Raw genomic sequence first — 27,444 nt, 5'->3', positions numbered from 1 at the left:
ACAGAAAGGGGGAAAAGTAAATAGACTGGCACCTCACTTTTTCACAAGTAGGGTGGTTGGGGATATCAGTGATGAAAAAAATCCCCCCCCCCAAATAAAAAGAAAACTAATCAATTTTAGTAATATATTGGTAACCAAATAACAGACCTTGAGCATGCTCCTAGTTAGATACAACAGTGCTTTGCCATTGCCCTTGATTTCAGCAAGGTGTATCTTATATACTTTCCCCTTGGGGATCTCCAATTATTCACCAAACCACTGTATGAAAATCTCACTCCTGCTTACAGGATTTTTTCCAAAAGCTATGTTAATATTGACTGCTTCCGGAAATCTCTTCTGCTGTATTCTTCTCAGCAATAATGTCTATCATCCACTCTCTTTCAGTAAAACCACTGCACCACATCTCATCCTAGGCTGCATTTTTGTCTTTGGACTGTGTTTCTGTGATTCCTTCCATTCAGTGATGATGATGAGTAAGTCTTTATAATTAAGTGATATTGGAAGGTTTCAGTGAGAAATTGAGCATGTGTGCAAGTGAAATTTCATCAGCTTTTTCTTCACCATCAATAGTGTTACAGTGGTAACAAGGAAGTAGTGTTTTTACTTCAGTTACCAAGTTTTGATAAACAGGATGTAGTATTTCCTTCATTGGTACTTTTCGTTTAATTGTCCAACAGTTTAAACAATTTCCTAAGAAATTCACATCAAGTGCCATATCATGTTTCCTGACTGGCTTCACCCTGTCGAAGTAATTTCTAAGCTGTCTCACTTGGTCCCTGCAGTTTGGGAGCACACAGTTTGCCATGTACCCTCTTGCAGCATTCAGCATTGTGCTATGGGACCTTCCTTTTCAGAGGTTGGGAGTCACCTGTTAGACTCATGGCTAGCAGTGGCAAGGCATGAGAAGAGAAAGAGCTGGTTCTCTTTACAAGTGAATTTTTGTGTCTTTTTGACTATTGCAGAAATAGTTCTCCAGTTTCTCCAGAACAACAATATATTTTTTTCTGGATAAATAAATTTAAACATAGGGGACACTGGCCAGTGAAACCATTGGATTGACAAATGAATCAGTAGAGTTACACCACCCAGCTCCAAGCCTGAATTTATCTTTTGATATCCAAGATCTAGTAAGCTACTTATGACCAAACACATGTTGTGCCAGTGCTTCAGGTGCCTTTTCTGTGATTTAATTATAATCAGATTCGAAAACCCACTTACAAGGTACATCTTCAAAGCACTGTGCAACATGAGGTAATTTGCTTTTATGCATAATTTTATTAAATGAAATTATAATCTTGAATTCCCATCTGTGGAGCACAAAATTATCAGAAGTTTATTTTGCTTGATTCCCTCCCACATATATAGATAATAATTTAGCTCTTTTCTGTGCTGACTGACTGACAAGAAGGTACTTAGGAAATAACACATTACAAGATGGACCACAGATCAATCTCCCAGTTGGGCCTTAAATGTAGAAAATTGTATTTAATCTTCTGCTAAGATTTGTGGAAGAGAGATGAAAAAGCAAGTAACAGGCTTAAATCTGTTATATTGCTTGGATTAAAAGTGTTTAGTTCTAGAAATCCCTCAAATCCTGAAAACTACCAGTGGCAAATACAGATTATTTGAAAAACTGTAAAATCCCAAAAGAAGCATGTTGGCCTTACCTATTGCCAAATATTGAACGACTTATGCTTTAAAGAATGATACATTTTACATTCAGTGTTTTCAGGGGAAGGGGAGCAATATTCATTGAATTTCTTAAATACTCGTATTTCTTGAGTACTCATTCTCATTACTTAGAGCTCTGGGGTTTTGACTGCTGCTAGAAATTTACTGTCAATTAACTCGGATGGCAAGAAGCTTGATAGGTTTATGAGTTATATAGGAAAAAAGATTTTGTGGTGTGTTTCAGGGCAAGTGTTGGGAAGGAGGCTCAGCCTTGTAAGATGTTGGTGTACTAGGTCTGGCTGGGATGCAGTTAACATCCTTCATAGCAGCTCATATAGTGCTGTGCTTCAAAATTGTGGCTAAAAGACTATTGATAACACAGCAGTATTTTGGCCATTGCTGAACAGTGCTTGCACAGCATCAAGGCTTTCTCCTTCCCGCTCTGCCCCAGCAGCAAGTGAACTCGTGGTAGGCAAGACATTGGGAGGGTACCTAGCCAGGACAGCTGACCCAAACTGACCAAAGGAATACTGCATCCCATGTAGCGTCCTTCTCACCAATAAAAGCTCAGAGAAAGGAGGAGGAAGAGGGGACATTGATAGTTACAGCACTTGTCTTCCCAAGCAGCTGTTACCCATGCTGAAGCCCTCGTACCCAGGAAGCGTTTAGACATCTGCCTGCTAATGGCAGGTAGTGAATGAATTCCTCTTTTTGTTTTGCTTGCATGCACAGCCTTTGCTTCCCCTATTAAAGTGTCACTCTCCTGATGCAAGAGTCTTTTTGCCTTCCTTCTATTTCCTCCCTGTCTCACAGGAGAGTGGAGTGAGTGGGCAGCTGTGCGGTTATTTGGCTGTTGGCCAGGGTCAAACCACCCCCACAGCTGGCTACCTACCAACATGAAAAGTGTAGACTTTGGGGGCATGTACACCTAATACGGCCCTTCTAACGTAGGAAAGATAATTGAAGAGAAGAAAATCAATAGCATTTTAACTGTGTCTTCTGAAATATTTAGTGTACACTTATGTTCATATAAAAAATCACTAAAAGTATAAAGTGAATACAGGTGAAGAGTCATACTTACATTAGTAAAAACACTGGTGGCTTGATAACGTACATAAATGATTGCTAGATGGTGTGTTTCACTGGGAAAAATTAAAAACTGGGCAAACTGTACCTTAGTTTCTCTTGATCTCAAGAGTCTTTTAGTCCTATGTGGTGAAAAACACAATCTTGAAACAAACCAATTAGTATTATGCAGTTCTTCTATAATTATTGCAGTATTAACCCCTAAGAAAGAGAACAACCAAAAATTCAGCATGTTTCTGCTAGTAGCCCTTAGCAGATCACCAGGAAAGGGTATGAGAGCATGGGAGGCTTCAGGGATACCTGCCATGATCTGAACCATCTTTGGATTAGACTGTACTTGAGACAAAGGATCTAATCAGTACTTGATACTGGCAGACTTTTCATTTGTGAATTTACATAATTACTTTTTAAGCTTGTCTAAACTTTGATATTCACAATATGCTTCAGCAGTTAGTTCTCAGTTTAATGACATCTCATGGGAAAATTACAACCTAACAATATGTACATAAACTATGTTGTTTTGCTTTTATAAACTTCTTATCTGCCACTTAATCTCATTTAAAATGTTATTCTTCTACAATTCTGAGAACTCCTTTTCAGATTCTTTGTTAAGAATTATCAGAAAACTTTCTCATCTCATTAAGCACCCTTTTTGCTTTTATTAATATTTTGAACAAGATGCATCCATCCTTACACTGTGAAAGCTGAACATTATTCACGTTTCTCTGTTTCTTGTTAAAGCAACTATTGGTCTGTAAAAGGTCTATTACTTTTTCCCCTAGTCTTTTCAGACTTGGCTGGTATGCGATCTTGTCAAAAAATTTCTGAAAGTCCAAGTACACCATTTCACTCTTTCCACAAGTTTATTGATTCTTTCAAATAACTCCTAGTGTGGTGACATTGCTCCTATGCTGACTTCCTCATTGTATCATTTATACTCATGTCTGCTGATTTTATTCTTTACTGACATATCAACCAATTTACACATGAAGACCTGTCTATCACCTGAAAGATTTCTTTCCAGATGCTTTCCAAACTTTAATTAATAACGAACAGGGCAGGCCCTGATCTGGAAGACAGGTTTTCCTGTATCCACCTCTTACATGTCTCTTCGAGACAGATGCACTGCCCAGATGTCTTATCTGGTTTATTCATTCTTGCATTCCTGAGCTTGTCTGGTACCAGAAAGGAGAACTTTTCTAAAGGAAATGTGCTTGAATTCACCACCAATGTCAGCTTTTGCCATTCATCTACCTAGAGATTTATCAAACATCTTCCGATTTCTTTGGCACACAGCTTTGCCCATGCCTGTTCTCTCAGGCTCTCCTTCTTGACATCCTGTCACTTCTGCCCCTCCACCTGCTTATGATGTTGTAAGTCCACCTTCATTTCCCTCTCTTTTCCTGCAGGTTATGCTCTCTTGCTTGCCTTACCTATCTACTGAGACAATGGCCGGCAGCATGGCTCAGTAGTAGCGTGGTTTATTCATGCTGTGATGGATCAACATCACAGAGTATAGTTTCCACACGTTTTTTTGGGAGAGGGGTCAGCAGGAGGACAAGATAAAGGCACATCATCCACCTTCTGTAGACGATATCTGTAATCTTGCAAAAGCATACATAAAATCTCTCTGGATTCAAAGGAAAAGTCAAATGATCCACTGTTGTTTTGTTTGTTTTTCTGTCACTCAACATACATATTACAACCATGATCTTAAAAAAGGACATAGGATCCACAAAGATAGCTTTTTGTAATGTACTGTGTCACTGTCACCTAATGTATGGTGTAACTGTGTACATAGGATGTGGCAGAAAAATTATTACCCTCATTGTCCAAGTTTGGTATCTATTTCATCAAGTAGTAAACTGTCACATCTTCTGCAGTAAAATTTTGCACAGAGGTGATTGCTCCACAAAACCTAATGCAAACATTTCCTTCTCTATAAAGCCACAATTCTTCCCTTTATCCCCCCATTTTCTAGGACTTTGTGTTGTACACAGGCTTTCCTGTGCATGCAGTAAGATACAGTGCCCTGAAGTAGCCCACAGATAACTTGACATAATACCTATGCTCCTGTTGAATGAACAATGAGCATGTCATCCTTTACTAGGTCTTATGTACTCCATTATCAATACAAGCTGAAAGAGCAGCTAATGTCATTCTTTCTAAAATGTGAATTAGGAGAAAACTTGCTCTCCCTTCTCTGCATGCACTTTTGTTACTTACTACCAGCACCAGAAAACAGCCAAGCAATGCAAAACTCTCCCAAAGGTGTGGAAGTCTGAAGGGTTACAGGAAGCAACTCAGAATATTCGTTAGTTCATATGTCTGCACTGTCAATACCTGAGGCTTGGTAGAAGTGACAATCACCTGAACTGCTTTCAACCATAGTATCTTATTTCCTCATGATGGTATGAGGGTGCTACAGACACTTGCAGTTCCTTCTGTCTAGCCTGACATAAGCATCAGTCAGAAAGCTGGTTTCCCCAAGTTAACTGATCTGACAGAAATGCTTTTATTTACTTCTCTGAAAGCACGCTGTGTCAAATTGCATCATATTTTCCAAGTATTGTCTGTACATACATGGATGGGAAGAGGCCAGTAAGAACTTTTACATACAACTACTAATTCAGAAAAATAGAGTTTATCTCCTGGGATTTCTTTCTTCAAAGCATTCTCCCAATTCTTTATCACTTCCTTCCTTCATTTCTGTGTCATAAAAGTCATATGGGCACAGAGATTTGCATAGACACTTGCTGAGCAGAAACACTGCACCTGGACCTCGAACAATCCCAAGTCCTGATTGTGCCATTGCATGCAATGGCTAAGCTATGTAGCAAATTGAGATTAGCTCATCAAAAGAACCACATCACCATAAAAAACTCCCAAGTATCAAAGAGTATCTGCATGTCCTTCTGACATTCTTAGTGGGAGCTGAGGACAACAGTGTAGGTGCCCATCTATGACGTAACCTAAAGGCTAACATATTTTAAAATGTTGGACACGATTATCAGCCCTTTATCCACAGAAACAGGAGAATTAAAGGGATTAAACAACAGTTGTTAAACAACATGGAAAGGCTATTGCTATTTTATTTGCACTGTGGAGATGATTTCCTTCCAATCCCTTGTACGTGTTTGAGCTGTCAACTTTTTTTTAAACAGTATTGTTCTACTGTTTTCCATTATGGTTTTCAGAAGTATGCATACATTTAGAAGACTCTACAACCATCACCAGCAAACAATATAAATCCTCTTACTCCTTTCTTTTGGAAGAACTCCAAACTTTGACTCCTTCTGCTATTACTCTTTTTTCTACATACTGCCTTTTAAATTTCTATAGCAGATTTTTTAAAAAGACAATAGAGAACTATTTGGCATTACAAACATACTGCAATAGAATTAAGAGAGTGAAGCCATAAGTTGTCCTCCAAGTATCTTGGCTGTACATCCTACACCTGTTTAGGATGTGACTATTTATTGGTAGCAGTTAGCGTTAGTCTGATATTTTTGCCGCCTTCTGTACAAGAAATTCCAAGTGGCAGAAATACAGCTAATGGTACTCCATCCCCTTCCAAAGGTCTGCATGCCTATCTTACCATCCTGTGCTAGTGGGAAACAGATGCTCACAAACTTTCAAAACAACTGCCAAAAGGGAGCCTGAATGTACACTTGCTGCTGTGGAGTTTATTTTAATTATTTAATCTCATTTGAACTCTTCAGGCAAATAGGACAATCAGCAAGGATGAGATGTCACTTCACACAGTAGAGACAGCATTTATACTAAGAAAATGTCACATTACATCTATTTGTGATCATAGTAGAAGGCAACCTAATGAAACATCCTTATGTCTCCTTTAAAATGATAATTGAGAGGAGAAACTAGTATATATTTCAATTCCCAAGCCAAGTGCAGAGATTTGTCTTCATGGGAAGACTAATACCATTTTAAATATGTTTTGATACATTGTGCTTTATAAAAAATTAACACTGTCTCAGAGGCTGAGATTTACCCTGCCTAACTCCAGATTCCATTTAAGCTGTTACTTTCTACTAGAAGATAATCCTTCCCACCCACCCCTCTTACCCCCCATTAACAGAGGAAACAGAGGGAATAGGTTCTTAACTTAGATGTCCAAATTAGAAGGTATGAATCTAGGCCAGATGCAGTATGTGCATTTAGAAAGGAATTACTTGGACATCACTTGATCTTTGGCAATTTCTACCTAGAATATTATAGATCTGAGTAAAGACAGTTTGTACTCAAGCAAACGAGCAGTTTAGGTCTAAAATAAGATCTGTGAGTATGGACGAATACAAAGAAATGAGAGAGTCCGATTGTTTCTCTCAAAGACACCAGGCATAATTTGACTCTCCACTTTATGGATTCTTTATGGTTAAATTTATTGGAATTATTTGTAAGTACAATATTATCAATTCACACTACTCATAACCACTCTCCTTGTTATTTCATATATATCAAACATACAGAGGCTATTGCGTTTTCTGTATACATCTTACTGCTCAAGCAAAACAATAAAACAGTTGAGTGAGCACAGAGTATAAAATCAGAATGTAAAATAAGGCAAGCGTGATAAAAGCATTAGGCTTAGTAGTCTTTCACTAGAAAAATAGATTTTGCTGTCAAGTTTCCTCTGAAACTTTTAACAAACATATTGCAAAAGAGAAAAATGAACTTAACTACAGTAAACAAATTCCTTCTTTCAAGGCACTGTTACATAACTTTTAATGTTAATTTGGAAATAATTCAGGAAGTCAGTTGATAGAAATATTGCCCTAGTAATAAAAAAGAACAAAAATCTTTCTTTAGTTAAATAAAAGGCTGAATGGAAAAACAAATCAGATGAAGTTTCTGTACAGAAGAAAAACAGTCATTCTGGCTAAGATGGAACAAACATTACAAGTTTGAAGTCTCATAAAATTCAGCTACAAAAATGAACTCAGTTATCAACAGTAAATTCAAACAACTCAGTTTCAGTAACAAGTTGTAAAGTTTTGAACTTGGGTTTTTTCATAAAGAATTGTTTAATGCATTATATAGGCATGTTCTGGCATAAGAAAGTAACAAAACTGCAAAACTATTTAAAACCAGTGGAGAAAAATTTTCCAAGGGTGTAACTTCCCATTCTCTTATGAAACATATAACATGGCTTTGTGTTTTCACCTGTGCAAGTGCTTAGCAATGGCAGATTGGTTTCAGTCACTGTACAGAACTTCCCACACAAACACTGAATGGCACAGCTAAAAAAAAAAGTTTTCTCCTACAGATTTGCACAACCTTCCCTGTACACATCTAATTGCAAGTCATCTCAGCTCCTGCTGTCTGTCCCTCAGGACCCCTATGGGATACTTGCAGGTCCTTCCCATGTCCCTACAACCATTCTGAACTGGTTTCTTCCTCACTCCTTGCACCTTATTATTTTTGGGAAGCTCCCAGCTAGAACTGCAACATGATGTGGATAATTGTGGTCAGCCTGCATGTGCTGGGTAGCTCAACACTTAGGGAACCACTCAGCTGAAAAACTTCCCCTACAGTGAAGACACCAGTCAGTTTTTCTCCTTTTTATTGCTCAGCAGCCAGTGTTGAAAAGTTTTAAGGGTGAATTTAAAGCCAGAATATAAACCTTATTTTCTTTGGCTGAAAAACAGTTAGAGGCACATGGATGCTGCTTTCAGTGTTACCATCAATACTGATGGGTTTCTCCTCTCTTCCTCAGGTTTGTGCATGTCAAATGACCTGTAGCTAATCACTTAATTATCTTGGCCCACTACATGGTAATTCTTAGGTCTCCATCCTAAGGAAATATTCATACAGTTCTACCTGAGCTCACAGCTTGGAAACTCTTCTAATATTTGTCAATCTTCACTAGGAATCTGGTCTCACAGCTGCTTGTGTCTACTTTGGACCTATGGAAAAGAGGAATTTGCAGTGACCAGTTTGAAGCATTAGGAAACAACCCTTCAGGATTCTTTTGCAGACTTGAATCTTTTCCTCTAAGAAATAAGGCTTTTGTTGGTATAGAAACAAGTAATATACTACCTCTTACAAGAAAACAAGAATTTGATCCTGGAAGACAAGATCTGCCAAACAAATGTAATGGTTAGACTCAACCTACACATGTAAGTCAATTATTACAGATTAATGTTTGTTATTAAAACTAATTTTTTGATCCTTACACTTAGCTCTAACTGCTGTTTGAAGGAATTATCTTCAGAATTGTTTTGGCTCTCATTTGGTATCTCTTCACTTGAATGAGGTAAAAATCATTGCCTAGACTTTTGGTTTTTTAAGGTTGCCAAATTTTTGTTTTATTGAAGGCTATGTTTGCATAATAAACAGACATACAATGCAACTGCAGTAGGAATGTTTTGAACATATACAATGTATTATTTCTCATAAAATATACATTTCTAGATTTTCAGGGCTTCCTATGTGGTATCTGGACTAAAAAAAAGTAGAGTTTATGCCTTTGAAGTTATGACTGTTAATTATGCCAATTATTTAATATTTATAATTTAATATTATTTATTATTCCCCTCTGTAGGGGAACCCAAGAAGGTTTGAACTTAGGCAGACATATGAGGAATAAAACCACTTACCAAGATGAAATGACTACTTGCCAACCTAAAAATAAAACACAAATCCCTGCAGATATGACAAGCAGAATGTGCTAGAGGCAGGTGAACACAAAGCTACAGTTACAGCAGCCAATTTTACCAAATTCTAATATAGTCCTGATAGGAGGAACACATCACAGTTCTAAAATCCATGCTTAGTCCAGGTTCTCCAGTTCCTGTCTGCCTTCAGTGCAGCCCTTGTTTGCCAACACCAAAAAAGCATCTATTCATGTAACTTGCCTATGTTGGCCCAGACTTCATACCACAATGTCAAGATCAGATAGCAATGCTCACTGAAGATAGAAATAAGTTGTTACCATTTCTGATTAAAAGGTGGAATTTTTTCCAAATAGTACCTAGCCTCCTTTTTGTTGCAAAAGATATTAATTCTGCCTTATTTAGAATCTAACTCTTAGATCTGTAAGCTTACTTTTTTTACTACTGAATTTCCTACAAAAATCTATTTTCTACAAAAAAATAAAATTATATGTTTCAAACAATTAACATATGGAAGTAAATCTTTTTAAACCACAAACATTTACTTGCTACAACAAAAATGCCATTATATCAATGATAAATTCATATAAAAACCTGTAAACGCATTCTGGTTTTTACAGTGCATAGAAACTCCAAGGCAAAATATAATAAACACAGTATTCTAACAAGGGAAATCTTTATCAGTGTTCAGCCCTTACAGTCAATCACTTAATGCTTATATTTTCCATTTTTTATTTGGACTTTTAACTTGTAGTTGTTAAAGCTGCAAAATAAACTATGAAAACCAAAAAAGCATAGATCAGACTGGATTTTGTCCCCATCTCCAACAAAACAGCCAATGCTAGGCTTTCTGAAATAACCCATAAGAACAGTAAAATAAAAAAAAGGAAGGTAATTAAATCTATTTTATGCTTTATTTTTCTGTATTCCTTTATGTTCAAAGAGAAATGACCAGTTGAGGAAATTCTATTTAGATATTTTTTCCTTTCACTTCCCTAAGGAGTTTGCAAATGCTGCCTTTTTACTTACATTTTTGTTAAAAGAAGAAATTCTTCCGAAGACTTTAATTTTCCCTTTCTTAAAATGGAAGTTTTTCTTATTTTTCTTTTGGATTAGCAAAGGCAACCAATGCAATCAACTGTTTTTCTATTAGCTGCACATTTTTCAATTTCTGAATGCATAACATACCAAATGGTAGATTTAAAATTATGGCAACTAGCTCTTCTAAAGAAATATCCTAAGTCTTAACAGCAGCGTCACACAATTTTATGTATAAGAGAACTAGTGGTATTCATGTTGCTTTATCCTATTACCCTGAAAATTTTAGCTGCTCAAGACCGTCTCTGTGCTCTGAGAGGAGTTTAAGGAACAATACAGTATGCTGCAAGAAGTAAAAGTACCAACTAGACAGGATGTATGATAAGAACCATATAGATATATTTGTGAAATTTCTGTGTTCTGCATAAATTACAAAACTGGTTTTGCAGCTCTCAGATCCTGTAGTAATTTCTGCAAGTGTAAGGAATTATTTCAGTTATATTCTGACATGGTACTGTACCCCCCCTTCCTTCCTTCATCTACACCAAAATACCACTGAAATATCTGATCTGTACAGTATTTAAGTATTTAGCCTATTCAGAATTACAGCATAGTACCACAGACATATGGCAGGACATCTTAAGAAAATTCATAATCTTAAATATTCAGAACGTACCTATATTGCTTTCTCATTTAAATGAAGCTAAGAAAAGTTAGAATGAAGACATTTTACTGTTCAGAGCAAATTGCAAAACTGTTAATGTTTCATTTAAATCATGACAAAGATTCCCCTTGGACCATTTCTTTGGTAAAAATAGCTGTGTCACAATTGCTTCACCTGCTAGTAAAAGGCATTTTCTTTGGTGGAAATACTTTTTTGATCTTGCAAGTCCAGCTTTGTAACACTTAGATAATAGGCCCATTCTGTATTACCTGTTCATTCCGTGAATGCAAGATTAGTTCCAATTTAGGACAAAATCAAACAGGTCAGTCATAAACCAACAGGAAGTCTGATCATGTAAAAACTGCCTTTTAGTAGTAAAGTGACAATGTTACAGACAGCAAAGGTCTAAATGCAGTACATCAGAATACATTATGATCTGTATAAAATGAGCAGTTTCACAGCTATTTTAAAAGCATCTTATTTCTCATATGTGTAGAGGAGTTTACTTAGAAGCATAGTGGATGTTTAAAATGCATAGTCACATACATCTTCTGTAGCTTTGTGATGACTTCCACTTCTGTTGGCTTAAATCTGCTGAATTAAAAAAGTATAAACACATTTCCTTATAAGATGAATTCTATTATTTTGCTGCCTAATATCCCATATTTCTTTGAATATAAACTTCACTGCAGTTTGTATTTTGCCATTTTTTTGAATAGTTCAGTTTGCAAATCTGAATCCCTAGTAATTCACTGAGTGTCATGGGCCAAAAGGACTTTACAAGAATGGTACCTTAGATCCAATATGGGATAAATCCTTGGGAACCTAAGTCACAGCAATCAACAAGCACAATAACATGCAGGAAACAGAAGAGAAAATATATTCTTGGAGAGTATTTGTTCTTGATTGTTTTCTGATTTGTTACTTTCTTTATATGAACTTTACCTGACACTTCTCTTTCTGTCCTTTAAAACAAGGGGTATAGAAACAATCTTCCTTCAGGCAGATGGCTTGTGATGAGGAAAAACAGTACCAGCAGTGACATAAATGCAAAGTCACTCACACCTCTGATCTTGAGATGAGAGATTGGGGTGCCAGCTGCAGAAAGGGAATAACAAGGGGAAATAGCTAGAGTGTGTAGGACTGGTCCTCAACTGACAGACCATCCTCTGACAAGCATTTCCAGCTGGCATCAGTAGTAGCAGCCTGTAATTAGACTGTGAAGAGGGCAGAGAATCAGGGAAGTTCATTATATAGCTTCCACAGGGCTACATATCCTCTGCTTGTTTCTTCTACCATTAATTGCTTTCGTCACCATCTATTAAGCTCTGCCTTCTTTCCTAGACTCCTATAATCCTTTGTTTCATATCTCTGGTGCTGTCACATTCCACACTTGCTATTACACTTGCATCCTTTCTCCATAAACTCAGTTGACACGCAAAATACAGTCTGAAAGAGTAGGATTTTGGATATATCAGCAATTATTATGCATCCCAGCACCTACCCTGGCATTCACAGAAATGTTACATAATCAGGAGCCAAGTTATTAAGCAGGTTAATCTGTGTCCTATTTTAAGGACTGCATGGGTGAACAGAACTATTAAACCACAATGACAACAGCATTGAATTAAAACATTTTGGACTCACTGTCTTGCTGATATTACATCATGAATGACTATATATTGATTTATCTAAACAATGGTTCTATTACTATGTTGTTCCCACAAAAAAAAAGATTGGGATGGCACAGTGGATTTCTTCATCCTTGCATTAGGCCGCCCAAGAGAAAAGTAAACTCTGCTCTGTGTTTCATCTCTTACTTACCTTTTTTGGAACCAGATTAAATTTTTCTGTTCCTAGCACTACTGTTTTCCAGACCATTGCTTTCTTCTGATTTTCTGTAAGAAAGAGAGGTTAAATTCCAAAACTCAACTTTTAAGTATAGGATGAGCACAGTCACTCCAGTCCCCCAATCCAATCACAGAGTATATCTACAACGTATTCGATTTTATCTATTTTAGCATATGAAGTTATAAGAAAAAAGCAGATTAAAAAAAAATGTAAGCAACCAACATACTGACTCTTGAGGTCTTTCAGCCAAGTAGTAAAGGCTCAACTCAATCCCCCTCAAAAATCCCACAAAGTTCTGGGCAGAAGTTAACAGTGATAGTATTCCCAGAAATGATTGCTGTGCTGTCATTTCATTCAGTGTATAGAATTTGTATACAAAGTGAATGCTCAAATAATATACAAGCAATATACAGCTCAACATCCTCAGAACATGGGCTGAAACAGTCATATGATTGCTCCTTCTGGAGTACCTACAACTAGCTCTATGGTGTTGGTCACAAGCAAGACTAGAATTAACAATTCTCTTGCTAAAAAAAAAATAAATCTGTTTCTGAATCACTAGCCTCCCACCTAATACATTGTTGGATATGACATTTTAATTATAGCCTCAACCCAGTTTAGCTGTATATTAGTCATCACTTGACATAGACCAGAAAAGTTCCTCTGGAGCCATCTTCTCTGGTACACAAATCTATCTTCTGAACAGCCAGTAGTTGAAATAATATTCAGTTATTAAAATATGCAAGAAGTACATGGTTTAATACATTTTCCTCATACATGTTTATCTAAGATAGAACTCCAAAGTAAAGATCAAGCAGCTGATCAAAACCACATCCCACATCTCACCAAGCATGAAAACATTGTTTTAGTGCACTGTACTGTGTTACAATCCTATTGTAATACAGTTTCAGCATGTTTATAAGAAGCAGGGCTGTGCGACAAGGGCAATTATTCAATTTTCAACCCAAGACATATCCCCAAACACTCAGCAGTATAATAGCATCCTATATTCCCAAGACATATCCCCACTTTATAGTGTAATTGAATTACAGCTTTAAAGCTGTTTAGATAAGGGGAAAAGCACTAAAATCTATTTTCAGCTAGCCCTGGAAAAAGGAATGGGAAAGTGAATACAACACAGGGAAACAAAGAAGGTCACTGCAGCAAGAAATTCAAAAAGGGAAAAACAGTGCTACTCAGAAGGACAAAAAAGGGGAGATAAACATAGGAGGAGAGAAGGGACTGAGGGGAAGAAAACTGGAGTAGACTGGACACCTAAAAAGAGGAACTGCTAGGCTGCATCTTAAAAATAGAAGTTAACAGGCCAAATGAATTGACTGGGCTTCAAAGGATGGGCAGAGGGAGAGAAGCAGAGCTTATTTTAGCAAGCAAGCAAGCCTTTAGAAATGCATCATCCTAAGGAGAGGGGAGACAGCATGGGAGCACCAACCCTCAAGCAGAAAAACAACAACAGAAGTGCCTACACCTGCTCCTTTGGCTCCAGTAGTGCAGCTGTTCCCATGCCCAGGGAGCCCAAGCCATCAGTGCAGTGACAGTCCCCCCCCAGAGGGGTTGGAGTTACCACCAAAACAGCCAACACCAACCATTTCCCAACACCCCAACAACTAGAGGCTAACCTAGGACAGTTATGGCTTTGACCACATGCAAATGAGAGAAATGTATGTTAACCTGGACAAATAAAATACTTACGAGAAAAAAAAAACTGGAAAGCCTCTTTTATAAAATTTCTACCTGAAAGTTATTTTCCTCATAGTTACTGCCTTTTACAATCAGTTTATAATGAGGACACACGGTGCTCTCACAAAAAGGTGAAATATCTTCCAAACACCAGAATTAAGTGCCAGGTAGAAAACAGCATTTTGCGCACTCTGGAACTAGGAAGTCTTAAGGAAAGGAATAAACTGTACTTTCGCATTCATCATTAACCCTTAGCAGTTGAGTCAACAACAGGGTATAATTTTATATAACACTGTAATATGCAAATATTTTAACTATAGTATACATATTGTTTACTTACAGTTGCTCAACTTGGTCAAATTCTTTTTCGTCTTCTGCATAACAGAAAAAGCATTACATAAGGTCTCAATTTAACAAATGCTAGAAAAGTTCTGTTTAATTGTATTATTCACTCCATGTCTAAGCAAAACAAACCCTTATTTTTTCATTTTATTAGTTTTCCTAATTTGAATTACAAATTTATCTTGTTCCTCTATTCAATGGATTACCTGAAAATTTGTCAAAAACCTTACTTTGATCAAGTTTTATGAATCTGATTTTAATACATATATTATATAATATATACATATATTTATAAAATGCAGAAATATATGCATATTTGTATAATACATAGACATATATATTTTATATATATATATAATTTCTGTTTCATTTTGCACATCTAGTTCGGCTCACCTATGTGTGCCTTAGGTTCAGCAACCAACACTAGTGCATTCTGTTTTAATGCACTTTTCCTTGTTATTCAATTCTTGACAGAAGTTTCTCCCATCAAGACTACTAGCAGTTGCTTCCATTCCTAAGCATTCCCCCCAAAACTATAGCCTCTAAATTCCTTTGTCTGGTAAGGAAAAAAATAAGGACTATATCAAACCTTTCATGGCAAAGTATTGCTGACTGAAAGCACTTTGTACCTAAATTCAAGACTCATGGAACAGATTTTTAAAAAATCTAAAATAATGCAGTGTTCTAGAAGAAAGTATTTTATCAGAAGAAATATAGATGTGAAAAATCACACTGAACTTCATATATGAAGTGCTATGGGTCACACCTTTCTACCTTTGGCTGCAACTTCAGTGGAAAGGTAGAAAAGACTAAAAAGACTTACCTGCACATTTCTCTTTCTTTTTCGAATACATCTCATAAAGGAAAACAATAGTTACTAAAATAACAACTTCAGCCACAATTGCTAAAAAGGGTTTGAGAGGCACCATGAAGGACAGGACTTTAAGCTTCAGGTTTCCTTTACTTCTCCCTAATTCAAAAGCAGCTTCACACCAATATACACCATCATCTTCCTTGGTGAGCTTCAGTATCTTCAGATGGGTTACATTGGCAGATACGCTGTTAATTACATACTTGTCCGCCAGTAAAGAGTCATTAATGGCAATCTAAAAATAAAAACCACAAGTCTCATTAATGCAATAAGAAAGTGTTTAAATCAAATTTATATTGTCAACAGGTAGGTCTATATAGAGAGATGTAAAATGAATTAAGAACAAGTGGCATTTGTGAAGCATGTTTAGTCCATCTCCAAGGGAAAGATTTATTTTAGCTGGCCAACCTGGTTCCCTTTACATTCAAGGGAGGAAAACATGCACTTTCAGTGAACAAGTTGTCTGACCTGTTTTAGTCTAAGATCAGATGAAAGGTACTCTTGACTCTATTGACTCTCCACTGACAAAGACCGCATCAAGTGTCAGGATCTAACATCCAGGTTTCACAACAGCACAAAGCATACACTTTCAGGGAAGCTGAACTGGGAATGCTGCTTCACTGGGAACTATGTTGATAGTCTCAGAAGTCAGTGCTACTCTCCAGCAGTATAGATACTCTCCAGCAGTATAGAGGAGACAGATCTATGTACCTCCTCTCAGTTGACAGTGCTTCCCCCAGAAAAGGGCTAGAACAAAGTGGCTATGCTTCCAAGGCTAAGGGGGAACCTGAAACGTGGGTATGTGAAAGAGGGAAATTGCTGAGCAAGATTTTTTCCTCACAGACTTTAGGGCAAGAGCTGAAGTAAGAAGACATTTCAGCTCCTTCAAAATCAAGTGGCACAGCAGTCTCTACCACAGGACGACCTCCTTCAGGTCCAGTGCCCCAGAGACATCAGACAAGCTGGGAGATACAGAATTATTTGTATCTGGAGGGCGAGGAAGAGAAGGGACATGCTCCTTTTCTCCCTCAAGGCTCCAAGACCTTACATGCCTTTAACAGTGTCCTACTATAGTAGGATTTTTTTGGTATCAAGTAGTAAGATTTGAGCAACATAACCATCATTAATATTAGTAAAAACAAGTATCTCGAGAGTAAAACAAATCAGGGGAGTCTTATCTGGGCTGTAAGAGTATGGCAGGGACTTTTTGGGAAAGAAACATCATACAAACCAGAACAAAAAATACATCCCTGTAATAATGAATACTTCTAAATGTAACAGATTTTTTTCCATGTACAGAGAATTACATTAACTTTAATGGAAATAAAATTTGTAGAGCCTACAGTGAAAAGTCATTATACTTTACAAAGGGTCTGTACTTGTTTTTTGCTTTGCCAACAGATGGAAACCTTACCTGTTCACTTCCATTGATCATATACCAGGTCCAAGCGATGGGAGTATAGCCAAAACTTTTACAAATCATTATAGCTGAATCTCCTTCATAACTGACTATGGGTTTTTCTTTTCCTTCAATTTTTGGTACTAAGAACAAGTAGGAAAAAGTTCATCAAGTGAGAGCTACAGGTTTTAATTACAGTATTACAAAAAGATAAAATATATTTAGATACATGTTTATAGCAGTCCATTCACTTCCTTTTCCCTTAAAAACATAGATGATTCTATCATTCATGACATGACCTAAATGAAGAGCCATGTCAGGCTGGTATTCCATATACAGAATTTGTCCAGAAGACTACAGGAATTCTGTTCTCAGTTGCTGTATGATCTTAAAAGTTCCCAATTAATACTGAAAACAAAGTGATAATCAGACTGTGACTTCTACCCTTGCCCATTTCCTCTTTCCCTCCCTTGACAGCTGCGAGCTACATGCTTCAGTTCTAGTACACTAGAAACAGAGGTACTAATTTTTCTGCAATTTCACTTAATCTACAAAAAGTGATAGAAGTCTATTCCAGCCATAATGCTGCCATATATTGGTATCTTGCAAGCTGTGCATGCAGAGAACGTTTTTTGTAATTAAGACAAAACTGCAGATTGAGAAAGCTTTGTAGTTACAAACATTTTCTGAACTGAAGTAATGACTTTTGGGTGCATGCCAGTAAAAAGGACTTTTGGTTCAATCTTGCTAAGGACAGAATAAGGCCACAAGAAACAAGACATCAATTTATAACTTTAGAGTTACTTGTCCCAGCCATTATAACGGCAGATGCTCCACAGCCTTCCAAGAGCAAAAGCCCAAAAAAGGCTGTTGAATATATTGAGGCACCCCACAGACAGTTAGACCTGTGCAAATATATTATGCCAGAGTATGTATTTCAGCTTCCCCCTTCTTTCCCTCTTTATCAGGATGTTTACCAGCATGGTTTCCTCACATCCATTTATTTTAAATTTTACTTCAACTTTCATTGCTCCATCTTGTAAGTACAGATCCAGTACATCTTTTAAATTATATTGGTCACACTAGACTAAACAGGCCAAGAATTTGCTTTCAGCAGTTATGATGGAACAATTTGGTATAAACTAGGATTGTTCTTGTTCCCTCCCTTTCTTGACTGTCTGAGCACAAATTAATTTTTCTGAAAAGTTCACTTCTCATGAGTATTCAAACTTTAAAATTTCCATTCCAGAAATATATATGAAACCAATATGTTAACAAGAACACTGCTTACAACCTCAGAATTTGCTGCACCATACATCAATCTAGCCTCATTACTAGTGAAGTCTTCTCACCCCATATGTATTTGTTTTAATCATTAAACACTATCCTTCTAAAGAGTAGTGGCAGAGTATCCTCGCTGCTGTCAGTAAAAGGGACAAGTTTACTAATAATTGCTGCCACCTCCTTTGCAATTTATAGAAGAGAAAAAACAAAAGCAGGCTGGGAAAAAAAAAACAATGGAGCATGTGAAAACAAATCAAAAACCCCTTATATCCAGCACAACAGGTTTATGTGGTAGTCCAAAGGATTTAGTCATGCTGATCAGTGGCAAAGCACGGCTATAGACATACCAGCAACACATGTGAACACATTAGCCATGATTAAGGACATGAATGTTCTGGTATCTGGCTCTGTAACAGAGTGGTTAATCCTTGAATGCATGCAGTGAAATATGCTGTGCGCCAGCTATTTTTGCAAGTAGATCACCCAGAATTTGGTGACAAAACACTGCTGCTGCACAGAAAAAACAAGCTGTTGAAGAGATGGACAGGTGATCACACCAGAATTTATACCCGTCAGATTTCCACACTCGTTTAAAGACCAGAATTATTTCATAGCGCATGTACCTGGACAGCTGCTTAAGGATCCCTGAACAAAGGGGAAACAAATTAATTTATTCTACCCTTTAATATAGCTATTACAACACCATTATCACACCATTTTAAAATATCCATAAATGGTCTCCATGTTTAATTTGAACTTCCTTGAAGTTCAAATTTGAAGCATCTCAATGTTTTCTGCAGACCTGGGTAAAAGCTTAACTCCTCAAAATCTGCAGGGTTATGCAAGCCAGGATGGGGGAGAAGGGGAAGAGAGGCAACACATCCAACAATGCCTAACTGCCTAGCAGAAAAGCTACTGCAGTTAGTTACAGTGGTGATGACTTTAGCCACTGAGTCTATACCAACACATTACTCATCTTTCAGTGTGAGAATTGTTCTCTCTGCATTATTGACTGGAAGATTCAAGGACTTCTCTTTCCCATTTCCTTCACTCGTGCATTAATCTTAAAAAGTGTCAAGCCAGTACTTTTTATGGCATCAGAAGTGGCAGCATTCAACCGTTATGAAGCAATTCTCCCATCTTCTTGTAATAAATCAACCAGTCCTATGCACTGTTCTGGAAAAGATGACTTCCCTGTTGAGTCATTCCTGCCCTTACTGAAACAGTTGTTGTATACTTTCAAAAGAATAAGGTCTCCTTTGACTTTTTTTTTTTAATCTAAACAGACTTGGGTAGCCATTCAACTAAACCTTACCCACATGTTGTCAAGAAAAATATATAATCATTTTTAGAGATTAAAAGATCTGAATAAACTACAATTTTCTTTCTTCAGCATTGCAAGCTAGTCTCCCCTGACTGATGGTTTGAAAGCAGATATCAACATTGCTATTCAAGATTTGAACATACATGAATGTGTTTCCTCAAGTCACATGACCAGACATCCTACTGAACAAAGGCAGCTTGCAGAACTGAGAATTACAGAGCCATGCTGGTTAGTTCAGCTGTGGCTAGGGCAGTTATTTGAAGAGTTAAGGTTTTTAGGAGTTTGTGTTCAGGGAGAATCTTTCTTATATATCACAGTCTGTGGAGCTTTCACAGATTAAATGCCTGCCTTGTTCTTTGCAAAGTTTGGATGGTGGGAAAAGAGAAGAGAATAGCTCCCATTAGAGATCAAGGTTGTCAGCAGCTTGTATTTGTTTCATTTCCACATCTTCCATTCAACTGGATTTTGCCTACTACTGTCAGGGGCAACATTATTGGAGAAGAGAATAGAAGAAAGGGCACTCATACTGCCCAATGAAGCACACTAACTTTAAATGTAAGTGCTGTTCTTATATTATATAGAATGAAAGATGCACTAAAGCAATAATTTGGTGTTTCAGAAATACAACTGAATTTGTCCAAACCCCTGCCTCCATTCTGCCAACCATTGCTCCTCTTGTAGCACTAAATCTCAGGCCAAACTTTCAAGTCATTGGCTCTGCTTTTTGAAGAATTTACCTGAGGCACCATCCTTTCCTCCCACCCCCCAGTAAGTGTTGAGTATTCACTCCTGCTGTAGGGATGGAGAGGGAACGGGAAATCAGTTACTCATTTAGGAAAAAAGTAGGCTTATATGCTCTTTTGGTTGTTAGCAAATTTTGTAAAAAGGCTTTTAGGTTTTACTTCAAAATTCTTCTTCCCTCCAAGCTATAGAAATGCCTTTGATAGTGATCCTCACTTAGCTTGACAATATTAGTCACAGCTTATCAAATTAAGTTGCCATTTCCATACTATCCAGAAACCATATTAATACAGGAGTTCAATGCTCAAGTGAAGCAATATTCAAAATAAATAAAATAAATTACGATTAAGCACAATTACCTTGTAAATAAAACATAGCACTGATTTCTTCTTCACCTTTCAGAATACAGCTGTAACTTCCCAGCTTACTGCTATCCAAGATCTTCAATCTTAAAAAAAAATTCATCAATTTGCTTTTTTGCTTGTATTTTCTTTTGTCCTACAACTATCAGTGACGCTAATTAACATTCTAAATAAACCAGCAGATATTAGTAGTGGAGCAGGGAACATACATCACTGAAACACTAGGATTCAGGTTTAGTACAATGTAGAAATAGCATGACATTTTTAAGAAAACAGAAGAGCACAAGCACACCTCGGAACATAAATACCATTTTCACCGTTGTTACTCACAGAAGGCCAAACATCTTTAAGCAGTATGATCTACAGGTTACCAAATTAGACATGGGTTCACCATGTGAACTACAGAGGATACCCACGCAGGACTGCAGAAGAGATTTTTTAAATGGTTTGCTCTTTCTAAAGCCAGTTAGTCAATGGCTAGCATAGCTTCAACACTGAACTGTTTTAAAGAGCTGCCATCTAATGAAGTCCAACATCATCTCTGCTGGCAAACTACGCATTTCACAGGTGCTTTGAAAAAGATTTACATGGTTGTGTTTGCCTATATGGAATAGCAGAAAAGTGACAGAACATTATCATCACATTTTCTATCATAGAAATTTTATACAAATACTATTGATGTTAAGAAACCAAAGCTATACAGAATCAGCTGGAGACTACGTGGTTAAAATTAGCCCATTTACAGATTTTTAAAGTCCAACAGTAAATTGTATCAATTGGAAGAAAATTTTCTACAGTATTTCTTGAGTCTCTGTAGAGGTTCGAAAAAGTTAAGAAAACCTTTAAAAGAATACAACACATCTTTACCATAAAGCTAATTTTTTCTCTCTTTTGCTTATTATGAAGGAAAAAAAAGTGGCCATTGATGCCTTTCAGACCTCCAAAGCAGCACAAAGGTGGAAAAGAGTGTGGAAAGTAGGGGAGTAGAAAAAAATGGAGGTATTTTAGCAATCTCAGACTGGAATTACTACTTCACATACTGAACAGAATTACTGGACCTCAAAGAACTGTGTCCTTATTCTATATTCCTGTCTTGAAGAAACCTTGTTTTGCCAGCACTAGAGGAAGAACAGGAGCTCTTCCTCCAGTCTTGAGGTAACTGCAACCTTTCTCCTTTCCTGCACCTTCAATATGTTGATTATGGGCATATATTGATCAGCACATTTGGCTCTCTTCTAATATATACATGACTAGTATTGGGCAGTGTATATGCATGTGATAACTCATTAGAACCTGCAAGTCAAACTGTAAAGAGTGCCACTTACTGGATGCTCCAGCTGTTTTCAGTTTTATCAATGTGTCTGATTGTTTCATTTCCCCTCTTCCAAGTCACTTGAAGACTTTTCAAATGAGAATATTTGTTGTCCAATCTGCATGAAAGTTCAATTATCGTTGCACTGTCCAAAGTGATATTTTTTTCCATGGAAGTACCAGAAACACCTAAAAGTTTAAGAAATTATTTATGAAAAACATATTTCTTCATTCTGAGGGAAGAAGTGATTCAAAGATTGTGTTTTACATATGCTGGATTACAGGTAGATAACGGTGTGCTGCTGTTATACTTTCCAGGGTAAAAAAAAACCCTGCAAAATCAGACAGTGTTTGACAGTAATTTTCTTAAGCCATTAACTGAGGTATGATACACATCCATTACAAAAATGACAGTCATTCCATTCTGTAGGTAAACTTCCTAGAGAGCTCCAGTATAGAAACAGAAGATACTCATTTTACTGAAAGCAAGACAGACTTATGCTTCTACGTAATTTAACGCAAACCAAAATATATTAAATACTTAGCTCTCACCAGAGGGAACAATGACGGCTCTCAGTCTAAACTTCCTTTTTGACTTCACATTTGGTATTAAAAAAGCAGGACTTATTAAAAATATTAGTAAGTATAAGAAGTTATATAATCAAAAGAGAGTTACACTTGTAAATATCTATGAGCATTCAGGTTTTAGCCAGTTGCAGATTTTTATGATACTGTGAGATCATAGTGAAATTGTTGATAAAATCCACAACCTTAACATTGTTGGATCTGGCCGTTCACGCTACAGCTACTCAACTTGAAACTAAATCATCTTCAAACCCATTCATGGCTGCCTTTGCCTTCCTAGTGGCAAGCCAGTAGAACTACAACGTGAAAACATTCCAAAACAGTAGAAAAGCCTGACGCTTTTTTGCTTTTAACGAACTCCCTGAGCATAAAATGAGCATATCCAAAAGCAGGTTTCAACAGCAGGTATCTTTTCTGATGCATACAAATAGCCTCTTATAAAAAAACACCTCTGACTTTGCACCCATCAGCACTGACATTTTATTTTGTAATTGGCCTTTTCTTTCACATCTTCTAGATACAAGTGTGGCTATGCCATCTGAATACTCCACGAAAATTTATTCCAGGCCTTATCTCAATCCTAGACCTACCCTGTAGTACTTGATGGTCAAAAAGCACAGCTGTGCTGCACAGCTCAAACTCCTTCTGAGAGAAAAGGAAGTTCTGAGGTATAGCTCACTGACTCAGTAATGCAAGTCATACCAAAGCAGCAGCAAAATCTGGCTGAAGTGGAAGCACCAGATACTCCCATAGAATATTTGAACTTCACTGGGTCTGTCAGAGACATTTACAGCCTGCAGAACAGCACGCCCAGAACTCCAAGTCCCAGCCAAAATATTACAGATCTGTTGAACTGGAGATAAACTGAGAGGTGCAACACCTCAGTCTTTCATAGCAGAGCAAAGTCAGTTACTGCAACTCATTTATTAGAGCCATTACACTCAATAAATGAGCAAAGCATAACTCACCTTGTTGAGGTCACTTATGATCAAAGTACTTTTACAAATGGAATTGGTTTCAGAGTAGCAAAAGTTTTAGTCAGATTAATTACACTGGCTAAAAATAGAACCCATACCTTTTGAGATTATTTCAAAAGAAAACCACACTTTAAATGAATGGAACATGAAAACCCTATGCTGTTGAAGATTAACCAGTAGCAAGACTGATATCTGGTGCACCTCTGTACCAAGAGTACATGTGCCAGAACAAGGAATAGACACTACCTTAAGTTTCCTGCTAGAAGAAAATACAGCATAAATGCTGTGCAATTATGTCCTTAAAATATCATACCAGTACTCTGGAAAGGAGTGCTAACTGATCTCCAATTGAGAGAGATTTCAGTTAGATCAGTTTTTCAAGAAATTAGTTATACATGATTACTTGGCAACTAAGAACTTCACACCTATTTTAAGAAGATGCTTATCTTGCCTACTCTCCATACTTTAACTCCTCTGACACTGCAAAGCTGACAAAAACTGCTGGTTAACAAGTACCCTAGCTTACACGGTCTCTCTAGGAGGATTCACTAGTGCAAAGAAATTGTCACTTGACAATTTGGGGGAACAGATATCTATGAGTTGTTTTTACCTGTGGTTTTAATAAAAAAAAGTAAGAATCTCATTCTCTACTGCAAAATAGTTATTAGAACACAATACTCAATAGTGCAACAAACTTACTCATCTCTTCTTTTACTAAGCTTATCACATGCTCACTATGAGCACCTTAACTTTATCAAGAAGTTGCCATCCTAGATACTTCTACAACTCGTACAAAAGATTGTGTGTAATCATAGGCATTCAATGTAACATAACTGGAAGAGAAAATAACACTCACCAGGTAGGAGTACCTCATACTCCACAAAGGTGACATTAGACACGTTCTCTTTGGTTGCCTGCTTGAACTCTTGTGTGGTAAGATCTGGACCTAACAAGGCTGTGGGGGAAGCAAAGTGATATGTTATATCCTATAAAGGTAATCACACAGCAGAGTGTCAATACGGTATTGCAATTGTTTCTTATAGTAATCTTAGGGGAAAAGAGGAGCTTGCCAAATGCTGACTACTGTGGAGATCCTTTCATATACCTTGCGTGTTAACAGCCCGAATTTTAAAGCAGCAGTGTTGTATGGTCACTTATAGAAATTATGCCATTTTAGAAGATGGTTTCTAGATTTAATATAATGTTGTAATTGTGAATGTCAATACTCTAAAGAGGTCATAACTACCTATTTCACAGCCTGATTCAAAGAGTGACCTATAGGTTACAGGTGGGTCCTAGAACTGTATAGGACTACATCAGTGTTTAAGTAGAGCTTGGGAAAGTAATAAACTTTAGAACAACAAAAAAGAAGAAACAGAAGGACAGAACACCGCCATTCCCAAAGCCACTACAATTTACAGCACAGCCAGAAAGCAAGAGATAGGCTATCTAATCTAGATGCAGCTCTAACGAATGCAGAGGCAAGAACGCCCTGTGCTCCACTGGAACATGGTCAGGGTCCCTCACTGCTCCACAAAACTCCTGTTATACTGCAGGGAATACCCTTCCACACGCGAAGAATAACAATAATGACCATGTGCCTCAAATATACTCCTTTCCTTCTGCAAGGGAGAACTACATTCTGACAGCCTCTGAAAAAAGAAAAAGGAGGGTAATTGTCATAGGCAATTCCCTTCTGAGGGGGACAGAGGGCCTAATATGCAGACCTGGCCCATCCCACAGGGAAGTCTACTGCTTCCCCGGGGCCTGGGTAAAAGACATTACTAGGAAACTCCCTGGTCTGGTTCAGCCCTCTGATTATTACCCACTATTGGTTGTGCAGGTTGGCAGTGATGAGATCACAGACAGAAGTCCAATAGCAATCAAAAGGGACTTCAGGGAACTGGGGTAGTGGAAGGATTGGGAGCACAGGTAGTGTTTTCCTCAATCCCTTCAGTGGCAGGGGAATATACTGAAAGGAACAGGAAAACACACCTGATTAATACGTGGCTCAGAGGCTGGTGCCATTGGTGGAATTTTGGGTTTTTTGATCATGGGGATGTTTACACAGCACCGGGCTTGCTGGCAACAGATGGAGTCCAGCTATCTCAAAGGCGGAAAAGGATTGTCACTCATGAGTTGGCGGGGCTCATAGAGAGGGCTTTAAACTAGGTTCGAAGGGGGCAGGGGATAAAACTAGGCTCACCAGAGATGAGCCTGGGGGTGGCATGCCAATGCTGCAGGTGGAATCGATAGCTGTCCAGCTCAAGTGCATCTATGCCAATGCATGCAGCATGGGGAATAAACAGGAGGAGCTGGAAGCCGTCGTGCAGCAGGATAGCTATGACTTAGTCGCCATCACTGAAACATGGTGGGATGACTCCCATGACTGGAGTGCTGTGATGGATGGCTATAAGCTCTTCAGAAGGGACAGGCAAGGAAGGAGAGGTGGTGGGGTGGCTCTCTATCTTAGGGAGTGTTTTCACTGTACAGAGCTACATAATTGTGATGACGAGGTTGAGTGTTTATGGCTAAGGATGAGAGGGAAGGCCAACAAGGCAGATATTGTGCTGGGAGTCTGTTATAGACCACCCAACCAGGTTGAAGAGACAGATGAATCATTCTACAAGCAGCCAGCAGTAGCATCAGAATCCTGTGCCCTTGTTCTCATGGGGGACTTCAACTTTATGGACGTCTGCTGGAAATACAACACAGCAGAGAGTAAACAATCTAGGAGGTTCCTGGAGTGTGTGGAAGATAACTTCCTGACACAGCTGGTAGGCGAGCCAACCAGGGGAGGAGCCTCACTAGACCTACTGTTTACAAACAGGGAAGGACTGGTTGGAGATGTGGTGGTCAGAGGCTGTCTCAGGCTTAGCGACCATGAAATGATAGAATTCTCGATCCTTGGTGAGGTAAGGACGGAGGGTCAGCAAAACCACTACTATGGACTTCCAGAGGGCAAACTTTGGCCTGTTCAGGACACTGGCTGAGAGAGTCCCTTGGGAGACAGTCCTGAAGGGCAAAGGGGTCCAGGAAGGCTGGAAGAAGGAAGGAAGGAGGAAGAAAGGTTTTAAGAAACAAGTCTTAAAGGCCCAGGACCAGGCTATTCCCATGCGCCGCAAGATGAACTGCTGAGGAAGACCACTAGCCTGGCTGAACAGGGAGCTTTTGCTGGGACTCAGGAAAAAAAGGAGAGGTTACCATCTTTGAAAGGAAGGGCAGGCAACTCGGGAAGAGTACAGGGATCTTGTTAGGTCATGCAGAGAGGAAATTAGAAAGGCAAAAGCTCAGCTAGAACTCAATCTGGCCACTATTGTAAGAGACAACAAAAAATGTTTTTACAAATATGTTAACAATAAAAAGTTAGCCAAGAAGAATATCTATCCTTTATGGATACAGAGGGGAACATTGCCACCAGAGATGAGGAAAAGGCTGAGGTACTTAATGCCTTCTTTGCCTCAGTCTTTAATAGGGAGACCAGTTATCCTCAGGGTACTCTGCCCCCCTAGCTGGAAGGCGAGGATGGAGAGCAGAATATACCCCCCATAATCCAGGAGGAAATAGTTAGTGACCTACTACACCATCTGGACACTCACAAGTCT

At 38.0% G+C, this 27,444-nt stretch overlaps 1 protein-coding gene across 4 annotated transcripts in view; it reads right to left on the bottom strand.

Annotated features, from left to right (window-relative positions):
* Positions 1–7,119: 7,119 nt before the first annotated feature.
* Positions 7,120–27,444, bottom strand: part of EMB (embigin) — a 29,366-nt gene continuing 9,041 nt past the window's right edge. For 2 of the 4 annotated variants that reach the window (XM_052775737.1, XM_052775734.1), the window contains 8 exons: positions 24,696–24,794; positions 22,292–22,466; positions 20,964–21,052; positions 17,271–17,398; positions 15,809–16,091; positions 14,984–15,017; positions 12,919–12,992; positions 7,120–11,688 (listed from right to left, as the gene is read on the bottom strand). In XM_052775737.1, the coding sequence (XP_052631697.1) occupies positions 12,935–12,992; positions 14,984–15,017; positions 15,809–16,091; positions 17,271–17,398; positions 20,964–21,052; positions 22,292–22,466; positions 24,696–24,794 (866 nt within the window). In that variant the 3' untranslated portion in view covers positions 7,120–11,688; positions 12,919–12,934. Of the gene's footprint in view, positions 11,689–12,914; positions 12,993–14,983; positions 15,018–15,808; positions 16,092–17,270; positions 17,399–20,963; positions 21,053–22,291; positions 22,467–24,695; positions 24,795–27,444 lie in introns of all 4 variants that reach the window. The other 2 variants (XM_052775736.1, XM_052775735.1) reach the window with 2 other exon arrangements.

This window comes from Harpia harpyja, chromosome Z (genome assembly GCF_026419915.1).
Source record: "Harpia harpyja isolate bHarHar1 chromosome Z, bHarHar1 primary haplotype, whole genome shotgun sequence".
Taxonomy (NCBI): Eukaryota; Metazoa; Chordata; class Aves; order Accipitriformes; family Accipitridae; genus Harpia; species Harpia harpyja.
The sequence above is the reverse complement of the archived record's forward strand: the minus strand, read 5'-3'. Positions and strand labels throughout refer to the sequence as shown.